General features: G+C 47.2%; 1 protein-coding gene across 6 annotated transcripts in view; it reads right to left on the bottom strand.

Moving 5' to 3' along the window:
• The window catches only part of TBC1D1 (TBC1 domain family member 1), a 227,279-nt gene that overhangs the window by 70,882 nt on the left and 134,506 nt on the right, over positions 1-21,891 (bottom strand). For 4 of the 6 annotated variants that reach the window (XM_004763984.3, XM_004763982.2, XM_045076421.1 and 1 more), the window contains 5 exons: positions 21,334-21,420; positions 17,677-17,957; positions 15,649-15,810; positions 14,736-14,855; positions 13,695-13,834 (listed from right to left, as the gene is read on the bottom strand). In XM_004763984.3, coding sequence (XP_004764041.1) covers positions 13,695-13,834; positions 14,736-14,855; positions 15,649-15,810; positions 17,677-17,957; positions 21,334-21,420 — 790 coding nt within the window. The remainder of the gene's footprint in view (positions 1-13,694; positions 13,835-14,735; positions 14,856-15,648; positions 15,811-17,676; positions 17,958-21,333; positions 21,421-21,891) is intronic. The other 2 variants (XM_045076409.1, XM_004763983.2) reach the window with 2 other exon arrangements.

Below are 21,891 nucleotides of genomic sequence, written 5' to 3'. Positions count from 1 at the left end.
GAGAAGGAGAGGCTGATTATGTCCAAGAGAAGAGAGGAAGAAACGGTGACACGGAAGGGGCCTGGACAGATTAGGAGGGTCTGCCGGGGCTGAAGTGTGGCGTGCTGGGTGTGCAGAGGACAAGAGAGCAAGAGGAACTTTCTGGGCAGAGGAAACGGCCCATGCAGAAAGGCAGCATGTGAGCGGGCGGCAAAGCACTGTGTGCGGGCAGAGCGACAACCCCTGACTGCCGCCCCCACATCCATTCTCCCCTCCGTCCTCACAACCGCCAACGGTACATGAGGCGGCAACACGCTCAGCCCAAGGTCACAGTCTCCCAGCCGCCCTCGCAGCTGCAAGTGGCCCATGACATGGCTCCAGGTAACGAGACCAAGGGGAGCTCTGCTAGGGATTTCTGCACTGTGTGGCTCTCTGGGTACAGAGGGGTCACCTCTTCCTCCTTACTGCTTCCCTCTTCATCCGTCTTGGAAGTGTGAGGGGAGCAAAGGTGGGGCTGCCATCTCGTGACCGGGAGGCACTCAGGAGTGTGCAACAGGAAAAGAGAAAAGCCCGCAGATCACCATCACATAATGGAGCTACGGAAACAGCCGTGTTCTCACACCCTCCAAACTCCTTGTTTTGTGAGAAAAACCAGTCCCTCCTCGTTATGCCAGAGTAGCAGGATTTCTAGGACATTCAGTCAGACAATCTCTAGAGGACATTATATTTGGCACTTAGAGGTGAGGAGCTAAAAAATGCAGAACCGGCAGGGCAGAGAAAATCGGGGAGCGGGAACTGAGGAGGCCTGGCAATCAAGGGTCTCTGCTCTGTGCTGGTAAAACACCTGGTCTGACTGTCCACAGCCTGCTCTGCTTGAGGCCGCACACTGTCTGTGACATACGGCAGCGTCAGGAACGATGAAAGAAACTTCCAGAATGTGGGGTGCAGAGACTTCTCCGGGGCAGAATGATGAACGCATTCTGCAAGTAGCAACAGGACGACAGAACACTTTGTTAAGGCAGCTCTGCCTGCCTGTGACCTGTAAATCCCACCATCTGAAGCCTCGCTGGGCTAACAAAGCCATCAGCTTCTGTGACCCAACACAAGGCCAGTGCCCTTAAGAACAATTTCCCCTCGGTAACTGTCTGGGGAAGGTGATGCTACCAAAAAAACAGTTCTAAAAACCAAACCCACTGAGGTAAGACTATAACCTCTCATCACCAGAACTGTCCTTAATCAAAAGTTCTCAAGCGAACACACCTGGACAGGAAGTGAACCACAATACCTCAACGTTCTGTGAAAAACCTATTATTCTCTCAAGTGTAAAATGCATAGCCTGGCACCACAAATTATTTTCAGAATTATATAAGGTCATAGTTACAGCATTTGCTTATCAATAAATGATGTTTAAAATCTTGTTAGTGTCCATTCTGTAAATATTTTCATTCAGATGAAAGTGGTAAAACAAATTTACTTGAAAAAAATCCATTTAGAAAGTAGTATAATGCATCCCTTGGCTTTATTTCAGCATTTACAAAATCAAGGGCTCACCCCATGTGCCAACAGCTGTAATTCTGGAGCCGCTAGCTAGCCCAGTGGGAAGGTATGGCTTTGCTACCTCCAGGAGATACACATTCCTTCATTTAAACAAATGATCTTAATAGAAACCATTCAACTAGGAAAATTCTAGTTCTGTTTCTAAAAATTAGGATACAATAATGCCTAAACTGGGTGCTGTATTAGCAAAGGCTAGCACTGAATTCTAGAATCCTTCCAACACAAGAATCGTTCCTCCACCTATCACAAACACAAATTCAAGCAAATGTTCCTAAAACTCAACATTTCATCACTGGTTTTAAGAGACTGGATTCAGCGGCGCCTGGCTGGCTCAGTATGTGGAACATATGATTTTTAATCTTGAGGTCATGAATTCAAGACCCACACTGGGCCTAGAGCTTAGTTAAAAAGATAAAATATAAGAAAAAGAGACTGGCTTTAGAGCCGACTTGGTGTGAATCGTGGCCGTGCAGACTAAGTGCCGTGGGAGCAGAGGCCACGTCATCTGGCATTTTCAGCCTAGCCGCTAAGGTAAAGAGCAGAGCCACCCCCCAGCGGGAAGCCACCATGTGAATTACCATCCAGCTGTGTAAGAGTGCAAAAATACTGAATACATGATAAGGATAATTACAATGGCTAGTATTAATATATGATTACTTCTTTGCAAAGAAAATAGGACTTGTTGGCTGCTCCATAATCTTCCATAGAACACATTTCTGAATTTCAGTCCATTATTAATCTCACTAATGACCACTGAGGACTTTTTTGGTTGGAGTTTAAATGGGATGTGCCCTTGCCTACAAACTTGCAACACCAGCGTCCCCTGGGAAGCTGTAAGAAATGCAAATTCTCAGGCTCCCCCAAAAATTCCATCTCCAGAACCACAAACGTCAGAACTAGGAACAGTAACATGTGTCTCCACAAATCTTCCAAGGGATTTTAAGTACACTCGGTTTGAGAAGAGCTAAAAGAAACGTCATCTTGGGCCAATATCACTAACCCGTGGCCCTCTGATGGCCTCCCTGGGACTGGGAGAGCTCTGGGGGCCCTGAGAGACGCTCCCCACACCCCTTGCCTTCCCGGGTGCTCCTGGGGGCAACACCAGAGTCCCCTGTCCTCTCCCCACCCCACTCAGCCTGAAGCAGAAGGCAGGCACACATAGGCCAGCCAGCAGGGAAGCCTGGTCCTAGGGACCAAACCTCGTGCCCACCGCCCACCCCCGCCTCTGCCACAGGCCTAACAAGCCTAACCATCAGAATGTCACCTGTGATTCTGACCCCAGAGGCGTGTGTTCACACTGGCTCACCCACAAAACCCTTCCTTAACATACGTCCACACAAACAGGTCCATGAATGTTCACAGCCTTGCTGTTCCTAACAGCCATCGGGTGGGAAGAACCAGAACGGCCATCAACCTGCCAAGGGATAAACAGGATGTGGCCCTATCCTTACAACGGCCTGTGAACGGCTCAGAGAAAGGAATGAAGCACTAACACACCCCACAGCCTAGTGAACCCTGCAAACGTGCTCAGTGAACAAAGCCGCAAAGGACCAGGTAGTGTCTGATTCCATTTCTGGGACCGAGGAGGCAGTCTGGAGAGACAGCAAACAGAGGAGCGGCTGTCTTGGGCTTGAAGGAGGTGCGGGAGGTGTGGCATTTCTTCTGCGGGGGCCAGAAGTGTTTTAAAATTTGGTTATGCTAATGACTGCACAACTCCATGAAAATGGGGATTAAAAACAACGGTACGCGTTATTTTTTTAAAATTATACACTTTAAATGGATAAGTTGTAAAATATATGAGTTATATTTCAAAAAGGTCATTTTTTAAAACAAAACATATCCTTCCTCAGAGCTAATCAAGCCTACCCAGCAGTGCTGTTGAGGACACACAAGCAGGCCCTAGGGGAGAAGGGCACAGCGGGGGGAGGACCAGGAGGATGACGAGGGAAGCAGGCACCCAAGGCGCAGCGTCCAAGATCCTCGTTCTCAGGACCGCGTAAGCACAGGGGTGGTACTTACAGGAGCCCGAAAGTGAGTGCCTCTTCTAATTTTGTGTGCAGGACGCCTTGCCCACAATCCTGCCCGGAATCTGAGGCTGCTTCGTATTCGAATCTATCTACAGATTTTAGCCCCCTAAACATATTTTCAAACTGCTTACCATCCCCCTTGGCTTTATAAACTTCAGTGGCTCCCTGGCATAGACAAATCAAGGTTCAAAGGTGACAAATCAAGATCTTCTACTTGGGACATTAAGCCTGGGGCACACCTTCAAAGGCTCTGAAGTTAGATTAGCCCTAAGGAGGAGCTCCCTGCAACCAGAGTGCTGGAAGCAGAGATTCACACTGACGCCCTCAGATCACGGGGCTTCCAGCCCTCTGCCCCTGCAGACGTCCTACCAAGTGGCAGAGGCTGAGATGGTATCTCTGTATCATCAACAACCGTAGTGCCAGCCTTTGCACAAAGGCTGAACCGTACGCGCTGAACGTTCAAACGCGTGCAGTTAATTAGGAAAATGTCCATCGATGCTAACAATTGTTATCATTCACAGAATTAGCCAACTAAGGTAAAAATCTTGCCATTTACCATGGCTTCCCAATGACGGTAATGATGGGCCAAGAAGCACAGTAACAGGGAAAAACATCCAGTAGCTTCAAACTACTTCAAAGAAATCCATAAACAATCATATTTCTGGCTTATGATATTTAATCTTGAACCTGGTCTTTATTCACTGCAGAAAAGCAAAGTTATAGGGAGAATAAATTAAGAAGAATTTTTAAAAAACCATGCAACTGGCAACCAGAGACCATTTTTTTTCCTTTCTTATTTTACCCCTCCCTAGAGCCCAGTAGAAAAAGAAAGCATGCCAATTTCAGAAGGTGGCTCTCTCCATTCAAATAAGCTAGAGATGAGCAAGGAAGATACATACTTTAACAAAAACAAGACCAAAAACAAAATCACAGGAGGAAAAAAAAGGGCTATCTGAGATTGGAAGGAACACAGGCCCCTCAAGACACGGGAAACAACACTGCCACCAAGTGGTGACGGTGCCTCAGGGCACCCTCTGCCATCTCCACCAGCAATCTCAACTGGGACAGCAAACAGAATCCTCTATGGGGGTTTCTTTTGTGTGGGTGTGTTCAAAGAATTCATGCCCAGGCCCCATCCCCACCCAACTGAGGCAGAATGCAGAGGGGCAGGTGCGGCTATATTTTAAAACCTCCCCAGGTGACTCTGGCGCACAGGGAAAGCCAAGAACCGGGGACCAAACAAAAGGTCATACCGGTGTCACTAGGCTACTCCCATTTTCAGTGAAGTTTTACTTGTAGTCATTCCGCTTATGTGATCCATTAAAAATTTCCTAATGGTATATATCTTGAAAATTTGGCTATGTACAACACAAATCATAGTTCTATAACGGTTTTTACGTGTTGCACGATATAATCATTATAAAGATTCCAAGTACATTCCTTAGTCTGGCCATCAGTGTCTATATCTAATATCTCATCCAGCAGACTTAAGCTGATCATAAATTAGACACAGCTATACTCACAACACAAAACCCTTTGCGTGTTAGTTTCACTGGACTCTGCTTATACTATGGGTTTCAAATCAATAAATCTTATCTATATTAGATGTGTTTTTCTTTTTTCTCTTTTAAACAAGACATAGAAAGTCTGAATGCTTCCTATTGTTGGTGGAATCGGTCAATACACAATGTAATCTGAAACACTTCAGGAAAAGCTATCAGACTGCCACTAAAATTGTTCCTTGGCACACAGAGGTAAAGAGAAAGATTTGCCCTCTTCTTGGAGTCCAGAGTTAGCTAAAAAATTATTTCTTTAACAACAAAGACTTATCTTCTGTATGATACACTAGAAGACAAAACTGTGGAGTGTTTCTGCTACCAAGTACCTGGTCAGGAGTTGACTTTCCACATTCTGCAGGCCTGACAATGGGGTCAGAGCCCACTAAGAAAACAAACACTTGAACAGTCTCTGTGCCCTGGGGGCCACCCAAGAGGCAAAGCTTCCCTGGAAAATAAGGGGGCAGGAAAGAGGCAGAGCACCACACGCTTGGTTTCATTTGGCACATTATCAAATTGTTCTTATCGCTACTAGCACATGTGTATCACTGCATTTTCTCCAGAAAACCCTTTCCTTCTCTAGGAAGCACCAACCTTCTCAAAAAAAGTCACTGGTAACCCAGATTTCTTGGAGGTCTGAGACATGTGGGAGTCCCCTTGGGGGATCCGCAGCGATGCGTCATGGCAGAAAGAGGCACAGGAGTCCCACTCTGAGTCCAGAAGGTCCGGGCTGGATTGATCATGGTTGTTTGTTTTAAGCTCTTGCTACTCATCTTGGACCAGCACCATCGGCATCACCGGGGCATGTCTGTCAGAAAGGGAGACCATCTGGACCCACCGGATCAGAGCCTGCCTCTGCACGGGTTCCCCAGAGGACTCCAAGCACATGAACATTGGGGACCACTCAATGTACAGATGCCATCACGTCTTCGTCTGAGGGAGGAGACCACCTCCCCCAGCTCCACCTCTGGGGCAGGCCTATGGTGGGATCAACAGTGAGAAAGCTCTAAAAATGCGAAGGCTGCCATCCAGACTTTAGCATGGATACCCTCTCGGAGCAATGACATCTGCACTCAGCAGTGTCCTACACACGCAGCCCTGAGCACTCCCAACCCTCAGCAGCTTCTCCCCGAGGCGGACTGAACGGCGTCTCCATGATACAACGTCTGGGTAGTTCATAGTTTACTCCCCTGACTGTCCCCACACTTGGCATCCCACACCACAGACTCCTCACCCAAAGAACCCAGACACAACGGAGAGAGAATACATCTTCCTGGGACTTCTGGGACAGTAGCCACAGGCAGCCACCACAAACTTAGAGCCCCACTGAGGACTCCTGCTTTAAATGTAAGCACTCGGGCAGCGTTTTTGGATTCAATTTTATGATCTAACTATGTTCGTTTTATTGCAAAAACATCTGCTTGCCAAGTCTTCGAGTACCAACTGGGGACTCCCCTACTCACTGCTTTCCCTTCAGTGCACTGGTGGTCACCCACCAAGCCCCTCCAAAGTTCAGGATGGGAACGATCCCACCTAGACTGTGCTGAAGTCAAGCAGGGATTCCTACAACAAACCAACTGGTCTCTGTTGAGTTACAAAAGTAAAACAGTCTGGGATTTGGGAATGTTTGTGCTGGTCCTACTAGACATATGTGAGTACGTTTCTCAATAGAAATTAACTGCCTACCTACTTCAGATGGGTCTCCAGAACACAAAATTCAGATTCTTCTGACTAAATTATTTCACAGAGCTTTTGTATACAGAAAGTCACATGCCCCTGAGTAAAGGCCCTCAAGTAAGCGACCAGCTGATTCTGTTGCCCACCTCTGGCCACGAGGCCTTCGTATTTTCCTCGTCTTGTACTACACTTAGAGCCACACTCCCTGCTCACTAACACCCTTCTCTCCAGGTCTGAGCCCATCCGTTAAAAAAAATTAGGACCCCAAAGTTACAGGAAATCCTATTTCTCCTTCACGTATATTCTGAACACTAATACAAACACCATGGCTTTTCAGTCACTGGCGGTTTATTGGTATTTACCAGAGTGGGAGGAAACGGAGGGGACGGCGCGGAGAGGGGCCTCACTTCTTCAGCTTGACAAAAGGCCAAAAGGTTTCCTGTCTAACTTAAGTGTGCGCTGCCAGGACAGAAATACCAAATGGTCACAAGGAGACACTCTGAGCATCTGAAACACTTGAAAAGGCCCTATTCAGGGTTCCCAGCAAGGACACTTCCTGCCTGCTGTGCTTAAGCCCAAGAGTGAGCTCCTTGGGGCCGCCAGAGTCAGACACCTGGGCTCGCCCGCAGGTCCAGCCCACGGGGCAAGGGGGGAACAGAGGCCACGAGCCACCTGCAGCAGCACACCCACTGCCAGGGACAGTCTGGCCAAAACAATCTGGAGGTGTCCCAGCTGTGAGGGACACACACTTCAGCGTGGGGCCAAATGGTCCCAGAGCACAGTGGAAGGAGGTGGGATCTCTGTGCCCTTGGAGATGGGGACCAGACACAGGCAGAGGCTGAGGATGCCTGGTTTGGGAGCAAAGTCACAGACTGACACTGAGAAATCTCTCTCTTTCCTCTGCACACTCCAGTCCCGATGGGGACACTGGGGGGGGAGACAGATGACCAAAGGCAAGTCCACACATTAAGATACTCAGAAATGGTGGGGGTGGAGGGAGGGGAGGGGGCTGCCTAGCTGACACGGAGACCCGTGCACAGACAGAATAAACGCCCAGGGCAGGCGCAGGCAGGAGCATCCTCTGGGTTAGGATTCCAGAAGAGGAACCACATCCGGGAGGCCGAGCTGCACATCTCTGCTGGGCTCCTGTGCGGGTCACAGCACGAACCTCAGGGCACAGGTCCGTGAGCTCCAGGCCTGCCTCTGTCGCCCACTAGCTCTGCGGTTTGGAGAAAGGGATTTAAGTCAATTCAAGCCTCTGCTCCCTCATCTGTGAAATGAGTGTCATAAAAATGCCAGCCTTCCTAAGGCTGACAGGGAATTCAAGAATTCCTATAAAGCACACGCCACGGAGAATGCCATAAGTGATTATTATTATACCAGTTCAGAGTCCTAAATGCTTTTATTCTCTCTCTCCCTCTCATACAGAGTACCTACACTCTAACCCCAAAACCCGTTCGATATTTAATTCTAAATAAAGGGCATAAGAACGTGTTCCCATAGAGGAGGAAGAGAGAGGGAGTTTAGAAATCACTAATGAGCATATACGAAGTTTGTGAAAATCTGAGCAACTTACTTGCCTTCCTTTAAAAGTCATCAGGCCTATAAGGATTAGAGAAGCCAATGACAGAGATCATGAGTAAGTAAATCCTAGAGCGTGTTACAAGGAAGGGAGTGCTAGGGGGAAAGTCAGGAGACGAGGAACGTCTGGCAGTAGGAGGATCTGAAACGGAGGTAGGATTTGAAACGGAGTGGCCAGGAGGGGCCTCCTTGGAAAAGTGACTTTAAGCAATGATCTGAGGCAGGTGAGGAGGTTAATCGGCTTATGGGAACAGCATTCCAGACAGAGAAAACAGCCCATGCAAAGGCCTCAGGGCATGTGTGGCAGGAGCCAAGGACCCCGGCAGAAGCCTCCATCAGAGAAAACAGGTGGGCGATGTATCACGATGTCACTAGAGCAGCATGGTGGGAGGGGGCTCTCAGGACACCTCCCTGCAGGAAATGGGGAGAACCCACACTAGTTCAGTAGCTGGAGCCTGAAGAATCGGTGAGGATAATGGGCCGGGCAGGGCCAGGGCTGTGTCTGCGCGGAGCCCTGCTGTGTTCAATAAGTAAAGGCGGAAATGTGCCTCGTCAACTTCACGCCACTCTCCACTCTCCTCAATGTACTGCTCATCAGTATCAAGCTTTAGAACCACCCCGAAGGACTGGCCAGTGCTCTAGCACTTCCCAAGGACAAGGTGCGTGGGCAAAGAGCTTCGTTTTTGTAAAAAATGAAAATATTTTGAGGGTACCTAGAAATCTGTATGATTTTTAAATAGTAATGAATGCTCCAAAGGACAAGCTACAGTCAAGATACAGGAATGTGAGGTCATGACTTAAAGCAGAAACAGATTAGGAAGGTGAAGCCACACGAAAAAAACAGTCAGTGGAGGAGGAGGTATACCAGAAGGCGAGGGACAGCTGCACGCTGTGTGGGTGCCTGGCCCAGCAGCTGGGGACACTGTGTGCTTGGAGGACAAGACTTGGACTGGAGGGGGATTCGACAGTGACCCGCAGGAGGGTGAGGGCAGTTCAGCTGGGGAGGAGCTTTAGAGGAAGTTGTGGTTTCCATGACCTCCTACCACCTGAACAACGGGAAATAGAGGCATTTTGTGTGGCTTCAGACACAGAGCAGAGAGGCAGAGGGAGCAGGATCTGGTTCAATCTAAGAGATTCACCGGAAAATTGAGAGCTGTTCTGAAATGGGACAGGCTGCTTCCCACAGTCACCCACGGCCCTTACTCCACACTCAGCCAGTGCACCGAGGGTTTCAAACCCATTACTGCTGCACATTTAAATACATTTCATACATCACCACATATTAGTCTCTACAGTGCCCGTGAGGTATGGTCCCTGCAATACTACTGGGGCACTACTTTTAAGCCTCAAAACCCCACTTCTTTTTTTTTTTTTAATTAACATATAATGTATTATTTGCCCAGGGGTACAAGTCCATGAATCATCAGTCTTACACATTTCACAGCACTCACCATAGCACATAGCCTCCCCAATGTCCATCACCCAGCCAACTTAACACTACCCCCTCACCCCCCAGCAACCCTCAGTTTGTTTCCTGAGATTAAGGGTCTCTTATGGTTGGTCTCCCTCCTGACCCCATCTTGTTTCATTTTTTCCCTCCCTTCCCCTATGACTCCCTACCCTACCTCTTAAATTCCTCACATCAGAGAGATCATATGGTAATTCCCTTTCTCTGATTGGCTTATTTTGCTTAGCATAATACCCTCTAGTTCCATCCATATCATTGCAAATGGCAAGACTTCGTTTTTTGATAGCTGCATAATATCCCACTGTATATATACACCACATCTTCTTTATCCATTCATCTGTTGATGGACATCTAGGTTCTCTCCATAGTTTGGCTACTGTGGACATTGCTGCTATAAACATTCGGGTGTACGTGCCCCTTTGGATCACTACATTTGTATCTTTAGGGTAAATATCCAGTAGTGCCATTGCTGGGGCATAGGGTAGCTCTACTTGAAACCCCACTTCTGGTGTTGCTGCTGTTCTGTCATTTCCGCCACAAATCACAGTGTGGCTCCCCCTTCCTTGGCTTCCCTCCTGTCCCTTCCTGTTCTCTGCCCGCCCCACCTGCTAACAGGGTGCCACCAGGACCTGGGAGGAGGAGCCCTCAGCAGCAGGCTGGCCTCTCCACTAAGGCAGGGGAAGAGGAAGAGGGAGGCACGGCCATCCAGCTCCCGCTCCCACTCCCGCTGGCAGTAAAGGGAATCAAATCCCTGCCACTGAGCTCGGAAGGTGAGGGGCTCCAGGCGACAGGAAGGTGCCCCCCTGTGGAGGGGCTGAGGCAGGATCAGCAGTGGCCCCGAGATCCAGAGGGACCTTTCTGCACATTGAAAATTTCGGCCTCACGGATTTTTTTCTAACCTATGAATTCTGAAAGCTTTGAAATAAAATGTCAGTGGAAATATGCGTCCTTATTTCACTCCGTATGGCAATTGGCATAAAGAACCCCCTATCACGGGGGAGACATTTCAACAGCTTGTTCCAGTTCAAAGCTCCTAAGGGGGAAAGCTGTGATTTAAACACAGCCACTCTGGCTCCAGCCTTCAGAAGAGATTTCTAAATGAGCTCTAAATTCCTTCCCTAAGTTCACCTTCATGACTCCCCAGACCCTCCGACACTGAGGAGGCCAGCTCTCTGCTTTCTATCAATACACAAGCAAGCGACTCCTGGGGCCCTGCCAGGTGGACTGTCAGCGCTCCAGTACCATTCCAGTGGGGGCCTGAGAAATACCCAATGTTCTGTTCTCGGTCTGGAGAGACCGTGCAGCCCAGGCTTTGGGGGACTGGGGGTGATCTGCTCAGTGCTCTGGCCTCTGGGGAAATGATGCATCATCCTAACTTATTCACTGCAAACTTTGGTCCAACAGTGTTGGCTAGCCCAGAATTCACCAAGGAACTCTGTCAACTGCAAACACCATAAATAAGAATGCCGCTTGGGGTTAATTAAACATCCGTTTCTTACGGTACTTCCAGACTAAACCAACTAAAAACAGAAGCCTCCAAAAAGAGAAGGGGGAGACATATTACAGCCCTGGCGCTTCTACCCCCTGGGTCACACAAGGTCACATTCTTGCATGGACCCACAGTGCATTCTGCTCACCCACTTTATCTTGGGGTCTTCCAGAGAGGCAATTGTGCCAGCACTGACCAACCTTCTGACTCCAGTCCCTCAGACACCAACTGGGAGACACCAGCGTCCATCTGGGCACTCACCACACTTCCCCACTCAGGCAGAGAGCAGCCCTGTGGTAGGGCCCGCAGAGCTCGCCACACTTCCTCGGCCGTCAGAGCTCCCACAAGGGATACAGCCTCCCAGGCTAGGCACTTGACAAGCCCACAGTTTCCCACAGCCACCACCCCAGCAGACCCCCTGGGCTTAGACGTTTAGGAAGGAAGGAACTGGGTCACATAATCGGACTGTTGGACATTTCCACACAATCTACAAAAGTGAAAATGAAATCTTTAAAACTAAACTTTCTAAACTGATACACACTGAAATAACTCAATTTATGACTTAAAAAAAAAAAAAAAAAAAAGATCTCACTGCATTTACAAACCCAGTCTTTCTAGTGTTCCTTTACTTAGTCCTTCCTACTGGGGAAGCTTAATACCAGCACTCCGGCCTCAATAATGGTCAACAAAAATAACTATATTGCTTTACATTTGATATGTCTTATGTTTCCAAAGTACTTTTGTATTCATAATTTAATGTAATTTCATGAGATAAGAAGAGCCAACATTCACTATAACCATTTTACAGCTCAAGGTAAAAAAGGTTATATGATTTATATTGCAAAGCTAGTTGAACCCAAACCAGGCTCTTGTTTAATCTGGCAGGGGAAGCATTTTTTAAATTAAATATTAAGAACTCTGGGCGAGGGGCACCTGCATGGCTCAGTCATTAAGTGTCTGCCTTCAGCTCAAGTCATGATCCCGGGGTCCTGGGACTGAGCCCCGCATCGGGCTCCCTGCTCGATGGGAAGTCTGCTCCGCCTCCTCCCACTCCCCCTGCTTCTGTTTCCTCTCTCACTGTGTCTCTCTCTGTCAAATAAATAAATAAAAATCTTTTTTAAAAAATTTTTAAAAAAAGAGCTCTGGGCGAGGAAGTGGAAAGGAGAGGGCGAAAGAGAGAAGCAGGAAACGGGCAGAGGGTGAGGAGCACGAGGAGGGTGTAGGAGTCCCCCATGTGGGGCAGCCACACCAAACATACTCTGCAAAGTCTCAGGGTCATCTGAGCTGCTGCTTAACTCCAGCCCAGAAGTATGCCAAGGAACAAGAATGAATCTGTGCTACACACAACCAGAGAACTACTCAAGGAATCTTTGAGAGATCTACTATTTTGCTTTGCTTTTGCTTTTTTAGATTGTATTTGAGTGTGTGTGTGTGTGTGTGTGTGTGTAGAGAGAGAGAGAGCAAGAGGAGAGAGAGAGAGAGAGAGAGAGAGAGATCGATCACGAGCAGGGCAGAGAGGCAGAGGGAGAAGCAGGCTCCCTGCAGAGCAAGAAGCCCAACATGGGACTCGATCCCAGAACCCTGGGATCAAATCCTGAGCTGAAGGCAGACCCATAAACAACTGAGCCACCCAGGTGCCGTGCTTTGCTTCTCCTTACCAAAAAAAAAAAAAAAAAAAAAAAAAAAAAGCTTTCTGATTAAAGAGCATTAGGGAAAAGAAATACCTGTTGCTGAAAATTTAGGTTACCACTGGGCAGAGACAAATCTTAAGCTTAGAACTACATTTAAACTCATTTTTTACATTGTGACTCCACACATGAAGGCCCAAAGACAAGACCTGAGGGCATAATCTGAATCTGGGAGACACAAGCAGGATGCGAGGGCACAAGATGATCCTCCTGTGACAGCACACCGAGGGCCAGCAGCAGACACGGCAGGGGATGTGACAGGTGTAACCGGAGCGCTGGGACCTGGGCACCCTCCACAAGCCCACTGCACTGAGGTAGAGAGCAAACCCATACTCAGATTGCAGGGGCAGGTAGCAGGGCTTGGGAGCGAGCAGGAGGGGAAGCAGCCCCTGCGCGTTCCCACACACACGTGGGGGAGCAGTCCCAAGAGCTCGGCGGAGGCGCCGTCTTTCACTTGAGGGGCTGCAGGCTGCTGGGTTCTCTTACATGCATCCCTGGAATTTGAGGATCTCTCTGGTAACAGCGATAGGCACGGTCATTTGAGCTTCTTACCTAGGGAGCTTTAAAATCAGGGGTGAAATGACCTGAAATCTCATTTCATCTTTTCCTTCACCTAACACTGCTGTTCCTCATACCACAATCTCACAGGTTCATCTCCAGAGCGTACGGTACCTTCATATCTGCTGGGAGAGTCGCAGGCTTTCTGTGGGGTGGCCACTCGGAGGAAAATCTGCTGCCTCCACGAGTGTCTCCGTGTCTTTACGGGGGTCCTGCTGCCATCGCCAAGGTGGTTAGCTTTGGAGTCAAAGTCACTGAAAGCACAAAATGACGGACTCATGAGTGATGAGGAGATGTAATCAGGTATTTTAGCTTGACCTTTTGTTTTTAAACAAAACACATTATAAATTATCTTTGTATAAGAGAACATAATCAGATAATCCTGAAAGTTGAATCAAGCCCACAGTGACTTAACACTCCTAAGGGACTGCTTTCTTATAGGACACTTTTCATGAAGATCACAAGAAGATCACATGAAGATCACATGAAGATCCTGGCCCCACTTCAGGAAAGAGGAACTGTCTAAAGGGGGTGCTGGCAGCAGGGTCTCCATCTCCCCCAACCCGAGTGTGGGAGTATTTTCTCAGCATAGGTCTGCATCTCCACAGATGGCCGTAAAAATGAAAAAAGTTAGATTACACAGAACCTTCAAGGCAATAATTCACAGTCATTTGCTTGATGACAACTATTTTAATATCCGTATTTTTTAAACTACAAAATAAAGTATATTTATCAACACATAACATAAATATAGTCTAATTAGTGATTCTTCTTCCTATCCGCAGGACTTGGGAAAGCCTATGAAACTTACACCCGCGTACACACCCACAACTACGGATCACCTTGGCTTACAGGTCAGACATCCTGACTAATTCACCAGAACCATATGCTCACTCTCCAGAAACACTATTACCACTTAGAGAACTGCTTAAGACTTTCTTGAATCTTCTGAAAACACCACATTAATAAACTACTCCTAGTCAAACCTGGGGAACAAAAGGACTATATACAATAGGAAAGTATAAGAAAGAAGATATGAGTCGATTTAGCTAAAATGATTTTTTGAGTGTCATAAAAAAACAGCTGAAAAATCCCTGTATATATCAACAATTCAACACTTCTACTCAGGCTTGATATGTCTAAATTAAACCCTACCTTTTTGTGTTCATAAAGTCAGAGGTGTTATTTTCATCTACAGGAGCCAGAAATTTAAGAAAATTTGGCACAGAGGAAGAAGAATGAAGTTTTTTCCGCAGGGCATTACGGTAGGAGATGCTGAGAGTTTGAGAAGAGAGTTCAGGATAAAGAAACACAAACACAAAAAGTATAAAATATAAGCTTTAAAATAAACACTTTAGTTCTTACTCTAATAAAGTTAAACCAAGTCAGAAATTAGAAAGTTTACAAATGAGATTTAACTTCTACGTTCAGTCAATAAAATTCTATCTTGAATGGAGTCAATGAACTAATTCAAAAACATCAGTCCATTCAGTCATGCAACATAACAAGCTCCAGACATCATCTGTGTGACACTGTGCCCACGGTTAGCAAGACTGTGCTATGCACTTTAACAGTGTGTTAAGGGTGTAGATCTCATGTTAAGCATTCTCACCAGAAAAAAATAAAAACCTAACAAAAAATCAGTCCATCTTCCAAAATGACTTTTCCTTTCAAACTGGAAAAAAATAATTTTCCTAAATTCATGAGGACATTTTTGATTTGGCACAAATCGCAGTGTATAAGATCAAACACAGTTCTTGTTAAATTGTGTGTGCATGTGTGTGTAGGCACGTGCGTACAACAGGCAGAGATATGTGAAAATAAGTATGTATGAAATGGCTTGACATGAAGACCTGGCAAGAGTGATTAATCGATAGTAAAATTAATAGTAAATCAAGTCAGTTCAGATGATAGACTGAAAATAGTAAATCCAAAATCAGACAAGAACACACACACACACATACACGTGCGGTTGCCCTGGGTTCTCTCCCGCCATGCAGCACATCCTCTCTGTGCAAACTTCCCAGGAAGACAAACGACACTGAACTTGCCGCGTGAGTGTGCTCACCTCTTCGGCACGGCATTCCCACTTGGTTCTCCACTTGAGCTATGTTTTAGGTACTTAAAAAAATTGGGCGAGGAGGCGGAGGGGTTAAGACGAGACGGAGGAGCAGGAGCTGAAGACTGACCTGAGCAACTTTTAGACTCGCCCACAGCTGGATGATTCACACTAAATAGCAATTAGAGAGAAGGCAGGGCGATTAGCGGGGAGAGGGGGGAGCCAAGGGGGCCCCCCGAGGGGGGATGCAGACTGGGGACGCAGAGGAAACAGGCCAGAGCAGGCTGGGCTGCTGTCCGCTTATTTCAACAGCAGCTGTCATAGTCAGAGGAAGGCTCTTCACTTCTCTTCCATATCCACTGTCTCATTGGCAAAGGTAGTTTTCAGTTAAAAAAAAAGTAGGGTGGAAAGTCATTCTTGACCATTTCTCACGCATATACACACCCAACAGTGCTTTTTCCTCCCTTCCCTTTTTAGAAACTGACAGCAATTTCTTTTTGTTTTTTACTTAAACCAAAAGCAAAGGAAAGCAAAACAAAATCCGTAGTTTTTAAAATACATTTCTCTTTAAAGTAAACAATGACCTGCCTTGAACTCAAGGTTTCATTTCTTGTGCATAAATGAGGAAAGAGTTCATAAGGAAGCAAAAAGCAAAACAGGTATGCTAAGGAGGGAGGGAGGAAGGGACATGGTCATTTTTTCACCCTCCCCACCCCAGCGTGATGGTCCAGCGAGGTCCATTAGGAAGCTGCACTCTTGGCGAGCAGGGAAATGTACTGTCAGGGATACCCCTCTCCTACCGCCTCTGCTTGTGTGAAACTGCGGGCCAAGCAAGAGAACTGGGAATCTCTAGATAGGAGTGCATCCACGGTCACAGAAAATGCTCGAAACAGAGGGCTGGGGACATGGCAGAGAGGCGGAAAGGCAGCATGGGTATGCAGGGCTTGAAAAACACGGCAAGAACCCCATAACGCCTTACACTGTTGTCTCTGAGAGGTCATATATTAAACACTAGCTCCCGGCATGTGTTCTGCCTTGGGGTCATGGTTATGCAGCCAATTTCTTGAAAACCATCATAATTATTTTCCATGGCTGACTGGAAACCAGCGGAGAGGCTCTGCTATGTCCTTCAGGTGGTTTCATTTCTTTACTCAAAACCTGGCCAGAACCTCCATCCAGACTCTGCATGATCCGTGCACGACCCCTACTGACACATGTCAGTCCCAGGAAGACAGCAACTCTACACAGGCGTGGCCTGTATATTTATACCCTGAGGAATTTTAAAAGATTTTTGAAGTTATTTTTAAGGATAACTCCGTGACTGCTTAGGGTCCAGTTAATTGCCAAGGGACCCCAGAAAGAGCCCGGAGATGATCTGCTCCCCTGCAGATTACCCATCTCTACAACCAGGAAATTCCAACTGCTGATTCGAGCCAAATTATTACAATAAGTAAATCCAGGTAGCCAGACTCCAGAATTCTCAAACTGCAGGAAATTTCAGGCAGCATCCATGCTGGTTTGGTTACCCAGAGAAGCAGATGTACCCGGGTCACAACAGCTCAGGACTGAGCCAGCCCTGGGACCCCGGGCCACGCAGGCAGCAGAGGCAGCCAGGTCGCCGCTCGCGCTCCATTGGGGACAGGATGCTGCATCTCCGTTCCAGCAGAAAAGGGTCCCGGGTCTGCCAAGGACTCCTTGCCAGCTCGCCCCTCTGCCACCCGGCCCCAAAGCCGGCAGCTAGGTTCCAGCACGCCCACCTCGCACACTGTCCACAGGATTCCTAACCCCTTTGAGGGCCACTTCCCACCTGCTTCCTCCTGATGCTTGTGCCGGCTCCTGGACAAGTATCAAGCGTCTTATGTCGACAGAATTCCTACGGGAGGAGCAGAACTCACCTTCGAGTGTTAGCTCGTGAGCCCTCGGTACACCCTGATTCAAGTCTGTCACCCCACGATACCTGGGCGGCCCATACCCGGTGGCTAACGGATGTGCCCCAGCTATGTACACAACAGAGTCACATTTTTAAACAAATCTTACTTCCGGTCCCGAGGAGTCTCTGTGCTCACAGAGTGGTACCTCAGAAGTTTCCTTTGGGAGACCCCTGGAGACCCCTGAGCCGGTTCCAGAGGCTCCTGGCACTCTACAGGCAAGTGGCTCAGGGTGTTGGCGCGCCTTCGGAAGCTCTGGCGGGGTGACAAAGGGGCGGGCTCTTCTGCGGGGTGGCTCTCCGGGTCACTGGACAGGTCCTCCGAGGAGCCGAGGAGCCTGAAGGAGCTCTCAGGTGTGGGCAAGGCCTCTCTGTCACACACAGACGGCTCCTGGCGGCAGAGGGACAGCAGGTCAGGCGTATCCCAGGAATCTCCTCCCAGGGGCAGGAAAACATTCTGATGCGTAAGCACATCTGATCATAATGCCATCTAGAGACCATCGACAACCCAAGGACATGAAGGCCCAGTAAGTGCCTGCTTAGAGACCAAACGCTGGGTTGCTGGCCAGAGGGGGAAACCTGCCCACAGCCCAGGGGGTGGACAGAGCCGTTGTAGGTAAGCCGCGCACAGCCACTTCTCCCTGTAAAAGCTCTACGGTGCTTTGAACCCGCAGAGCTTGTCTGCACCCTTCACACCAATCAAGAAATTCTTTATCTCTGCCAAGTGTGTTCACACATGTTCTGGCCACGTTCTTAAGGCTCTCTGACTTTGATCTAATGCTGAAATTTAACTTGGTGATCCTGAGGCTAAAAACTATATCCTATATTATTCTTAGTAAATGAAGAATCTCCCTTTAGGCACTTATTGCCAGAACTCACGGCCAATCGTTTAACTTTTTTCTGTATCCCAATTTTCTCAACTGTACAAGGAAGAGAGAAAGTGTATCTCACACGGCGTTTCAAGAATTAGGCAAGATAATCCAAGTGAAAGTGCACTGTAAAATGTTACACAAATATAAGTTACTGTATCAGGTACTCAATGAAGCTACTGAGGGGTAACCCCAACATTCGTTGAGAAGCATAACAATAATACCAGTGTCTTTCGAGATGTACGCTTTTTCAAAGAGATGAACTAATACTCGGGCAATTCTATGCTTAGCACTGTGCCCAGGACATGGCTGGTGGCCAATATACTCTTCTCCAATCAAAGACCATAAAATAGGGGGCAGGGGGAAGTGTATCAGCTTGCCCCGATGAACCTGCTAGAGGGGATAAATAAATCAACATGGAAAGAGTAAAATGAAATGAATGCATCAAATGATGGATTGAAGAATCTAAATTCTATCTGTTCATTTGCTATATGGTTGAATGCCTTTCAAATGATATGTATTAAGGATTTTAATTTTTAGAAATATACGTTTATTGAAGGGAGAGATTATATACATTTAGTTTGATAGGAATTAGGAAAATTTAATTCCCAACATACTACAAAATATTAATTACCTTTAAACATAGCTGAAATTTTTCATTCTTCAAGACTCTGTAGTTCCAAAGACCCTTTAAGGATTTAAAATTTTGTCTAAGACCGTATATCACAGCAAACAATCTCCATTATGCAAACCTGTTCATCTCAACTCTTACTAACTTCCTTCCAAATTACAAGAAGGAATTAATCCTTAATCTTACACTTAAAAGGGCCACTTGGATGTTCCTCCACAATTAGATGATCAATCTACTGGTAGAGATCCAATTATGTGAAATAGCTTATTTTTACAACAGTTTCTCAATCTCAGGATAAAAAAAAGTAATGATGTGTAAAGAAATACACATAAAGGGGCTCCTGGGTGGCTTCAGTGGAAAAGCCTCTGCCTCTGCCTTCGGCTCAGGTTATAATCTCAGGGTGCTGGGATCGAGCCCCAAGTCGGGCTCTCTGATTGCCTCTCTGCCTACTTGTGATCTCTCTGAAATATAAATAAAATCTTTAAAAAAAAAAAAAGATACTCCCACACACAATACAAACAGGTAGCTTCTGAAAGTTGCGCTTCTCTTAAGATTATACAAATTCAAGCTTCGTGTATTTTCCTAGATCTGTGCTTTGGAGAAGAATACAAAACAAGCAATAAGACTTCCTGGAAAAGTCACTTGAGTGACACGAACTTCTTCACAGTATCTTTATTTGCAAAGATCTGGAAAGCCTCTTCCCTGTCGACTCCCACGGGTACAATGCCTAGCTTTTACAATTTAATTCAAAAGCACCATTGCCCCATTCCCGTGCTTTCTCTGGTTCCACTGGTCCAAAATAACCACCCTTCCCCTTGTGCTCCTGAGACAGCTACGCTCCGGCCATCTCTTAGTCTAACTCTCAGGGTTCCGTCCATACTCTGATGCTGCTGCCATTGGAGTCTCACATCCCAGGTGAGCTCCTGAGGATAGAGGCTTTGTCCCATTCATCTATTAAACCATAAACTGTTTCCAAATGTGAAGTAAACTGTACGGTAGAACCAGTAATATGGTGGACAGAGGTCAGATGACACTCCTTCCCACTAGATTTTAACACAGAAAATCCTTTTCAGAGGACTGGTATCTAGAGCCTTCCCCCCCCCAGAGACAGTCCACAAACCCAGAGCACCCACGCCACCCTGGAGCTTGTCACAAATGCAGCATTCCAGCCCCCCCGCCCTGCCCCCAGCCTCCTGAGCCAGAGGCTGGATTTTTGCTGGAATCCCATTAACAGTAGGCCTGAGAACTTAAATTGCCCCTTCCAAGGCAATTTATCTCTCAAGGGGTCCACTGCAGGTGGTAGGAACAATCTTCTTGGTCTGCCACGAACATTTTTAAAATTAAAAAGAACCAAAGAGAACAGTGTGTGTCACAGGCTGTTTACGGTAAATACTGTTTGGGGCGATTTTAATTCTGGACGTGAGTGTGCACGTGTGTGTGTGTGTGTGTGTGTGTGTGATCGTGTCACAGTGTTAAATAAGTTTCTCACTGTTGGCCATGGTCTAAGCACTCTGGAAGCCACACGCCCAGGAGGAAACTCAGGAGAACTTCGGAGCTGTGTGGTCAAGAGACAGCTCCCCACAGCCTCCGTCTCTGGTGCGTCTGAAGTGGCTTTGGTAGCAGCAGGAAAGCTGGCCCCCCCCCAGCACATACCCCAAACTCACTTCCTGGTGGCTAAAAAAAGTTGAGGCTGCTTAAATGTCTAGAAAGCAAGAAACAAGGACATGGACACAGGTTTGTTACCAAAGAGAACCACTGGCTTGCTCGTTACCATGAAGCAGTGCTTGGGAAGAGACCCAAGGGGCGAAGCTTAGTTGTCTGATTCGTAAGATCAGTAATATTTAATCACGATCATAGAGCCAGCCGAAGTGTCAAAGTATTCAAGCTGCAAACTTCATGCAATTCACAAACCCACTTTGGAGATTTTCCTAATTTCAATTATTTTTCATACTGGCCAAGAAGCCCATTAGCTGTTTTGTGATAAATGACCTCCCAGGCTCTCAGGGATCTCAAACTGTGACCGTGCTTCTTTGTTTATGGAAGGGCCACTGCTTCGTGACGTGAGACTTTTCAGTCACAGAATTGCAAGACCCCTCCCCCTGCGCCAAGGATTCTCAGGCACCAAACTTGTCATGGCGAACGACGCGGGGCTCCCTGGGGTCCTTTTGTAAGCTGTGCAGGTAGCAGATGAACAGATGAGCAGAATAGCAAAACCACCTAAATGTTCCTGACTTCCTCAGGGGTCACAGAGAGGGAAATGTGCTTACTTTGCTCGTGTTCCTTAAAGTGCTAGATGTGGAGCTGTCCAGATCCAGACTGGCAGAGGGTTCCTGGAGGCCTCTGGCTTTGCTACCCTACAGAAAGGAAAGCAGTCAAGTTAGGATCCCCTAGGCTACTGCAAAGACGTCAGCTAGAAGCAGCTTGGTCTATTTAAACAGTCTCGGGGAAAATGGATCTACTGAGAAAAGGTGCAGAGCACATATGTGGATTAAGATAATCCACATTTCTGGGCGCCTGAGTGGTTCAGTGGGTTAAGCCACTGCTTTCAGCTCAGGTCATGATCCCAGAGTCCCGGGATCGAGTCCCGCCTCGGGCTCCCGGCTCCATGAGGAGTCTGCTTCTCCCTCTGACATTGTCCCCTCTCATGTTCTCTCTCGCTCTTTCTCAAATAAATAAACAAAATCCTTAAAAAGAAAAAAAGAAAAAGATAATCAACATTTCTGTTTGTTTGTTTTGTTTGTTTTTTTTTTAATAGCGAAACCACCTAAATGTTCCTGAGCACCATGCAAATGAGTCATTTGGCAGGGATGACGGGCAGGAAGGAG

Source organism: Mustela putorius, unplaced genomic scaffold (genome assembly GCF_011764305.1).
Source record: "Mustela putorius furo isolate JIRA1106 unplaced genomic scaffold, ASM1176430v1.1 tig00000083_pilon_pilon_pilon, whole genome shotgun sequence".
In the NCBI taxonomy this organism is placed as follows: Eukaryota; Metazoa; Chordata; class Mammalia; order Carnivora; family Mustelidae; genus Mustela; species Mustela putorius.
The sequence above is the reverse complement of the archived record's forward strand: the minus strand, read 5'-3'. Positions and strand labels throughout refer to the sequence as shown.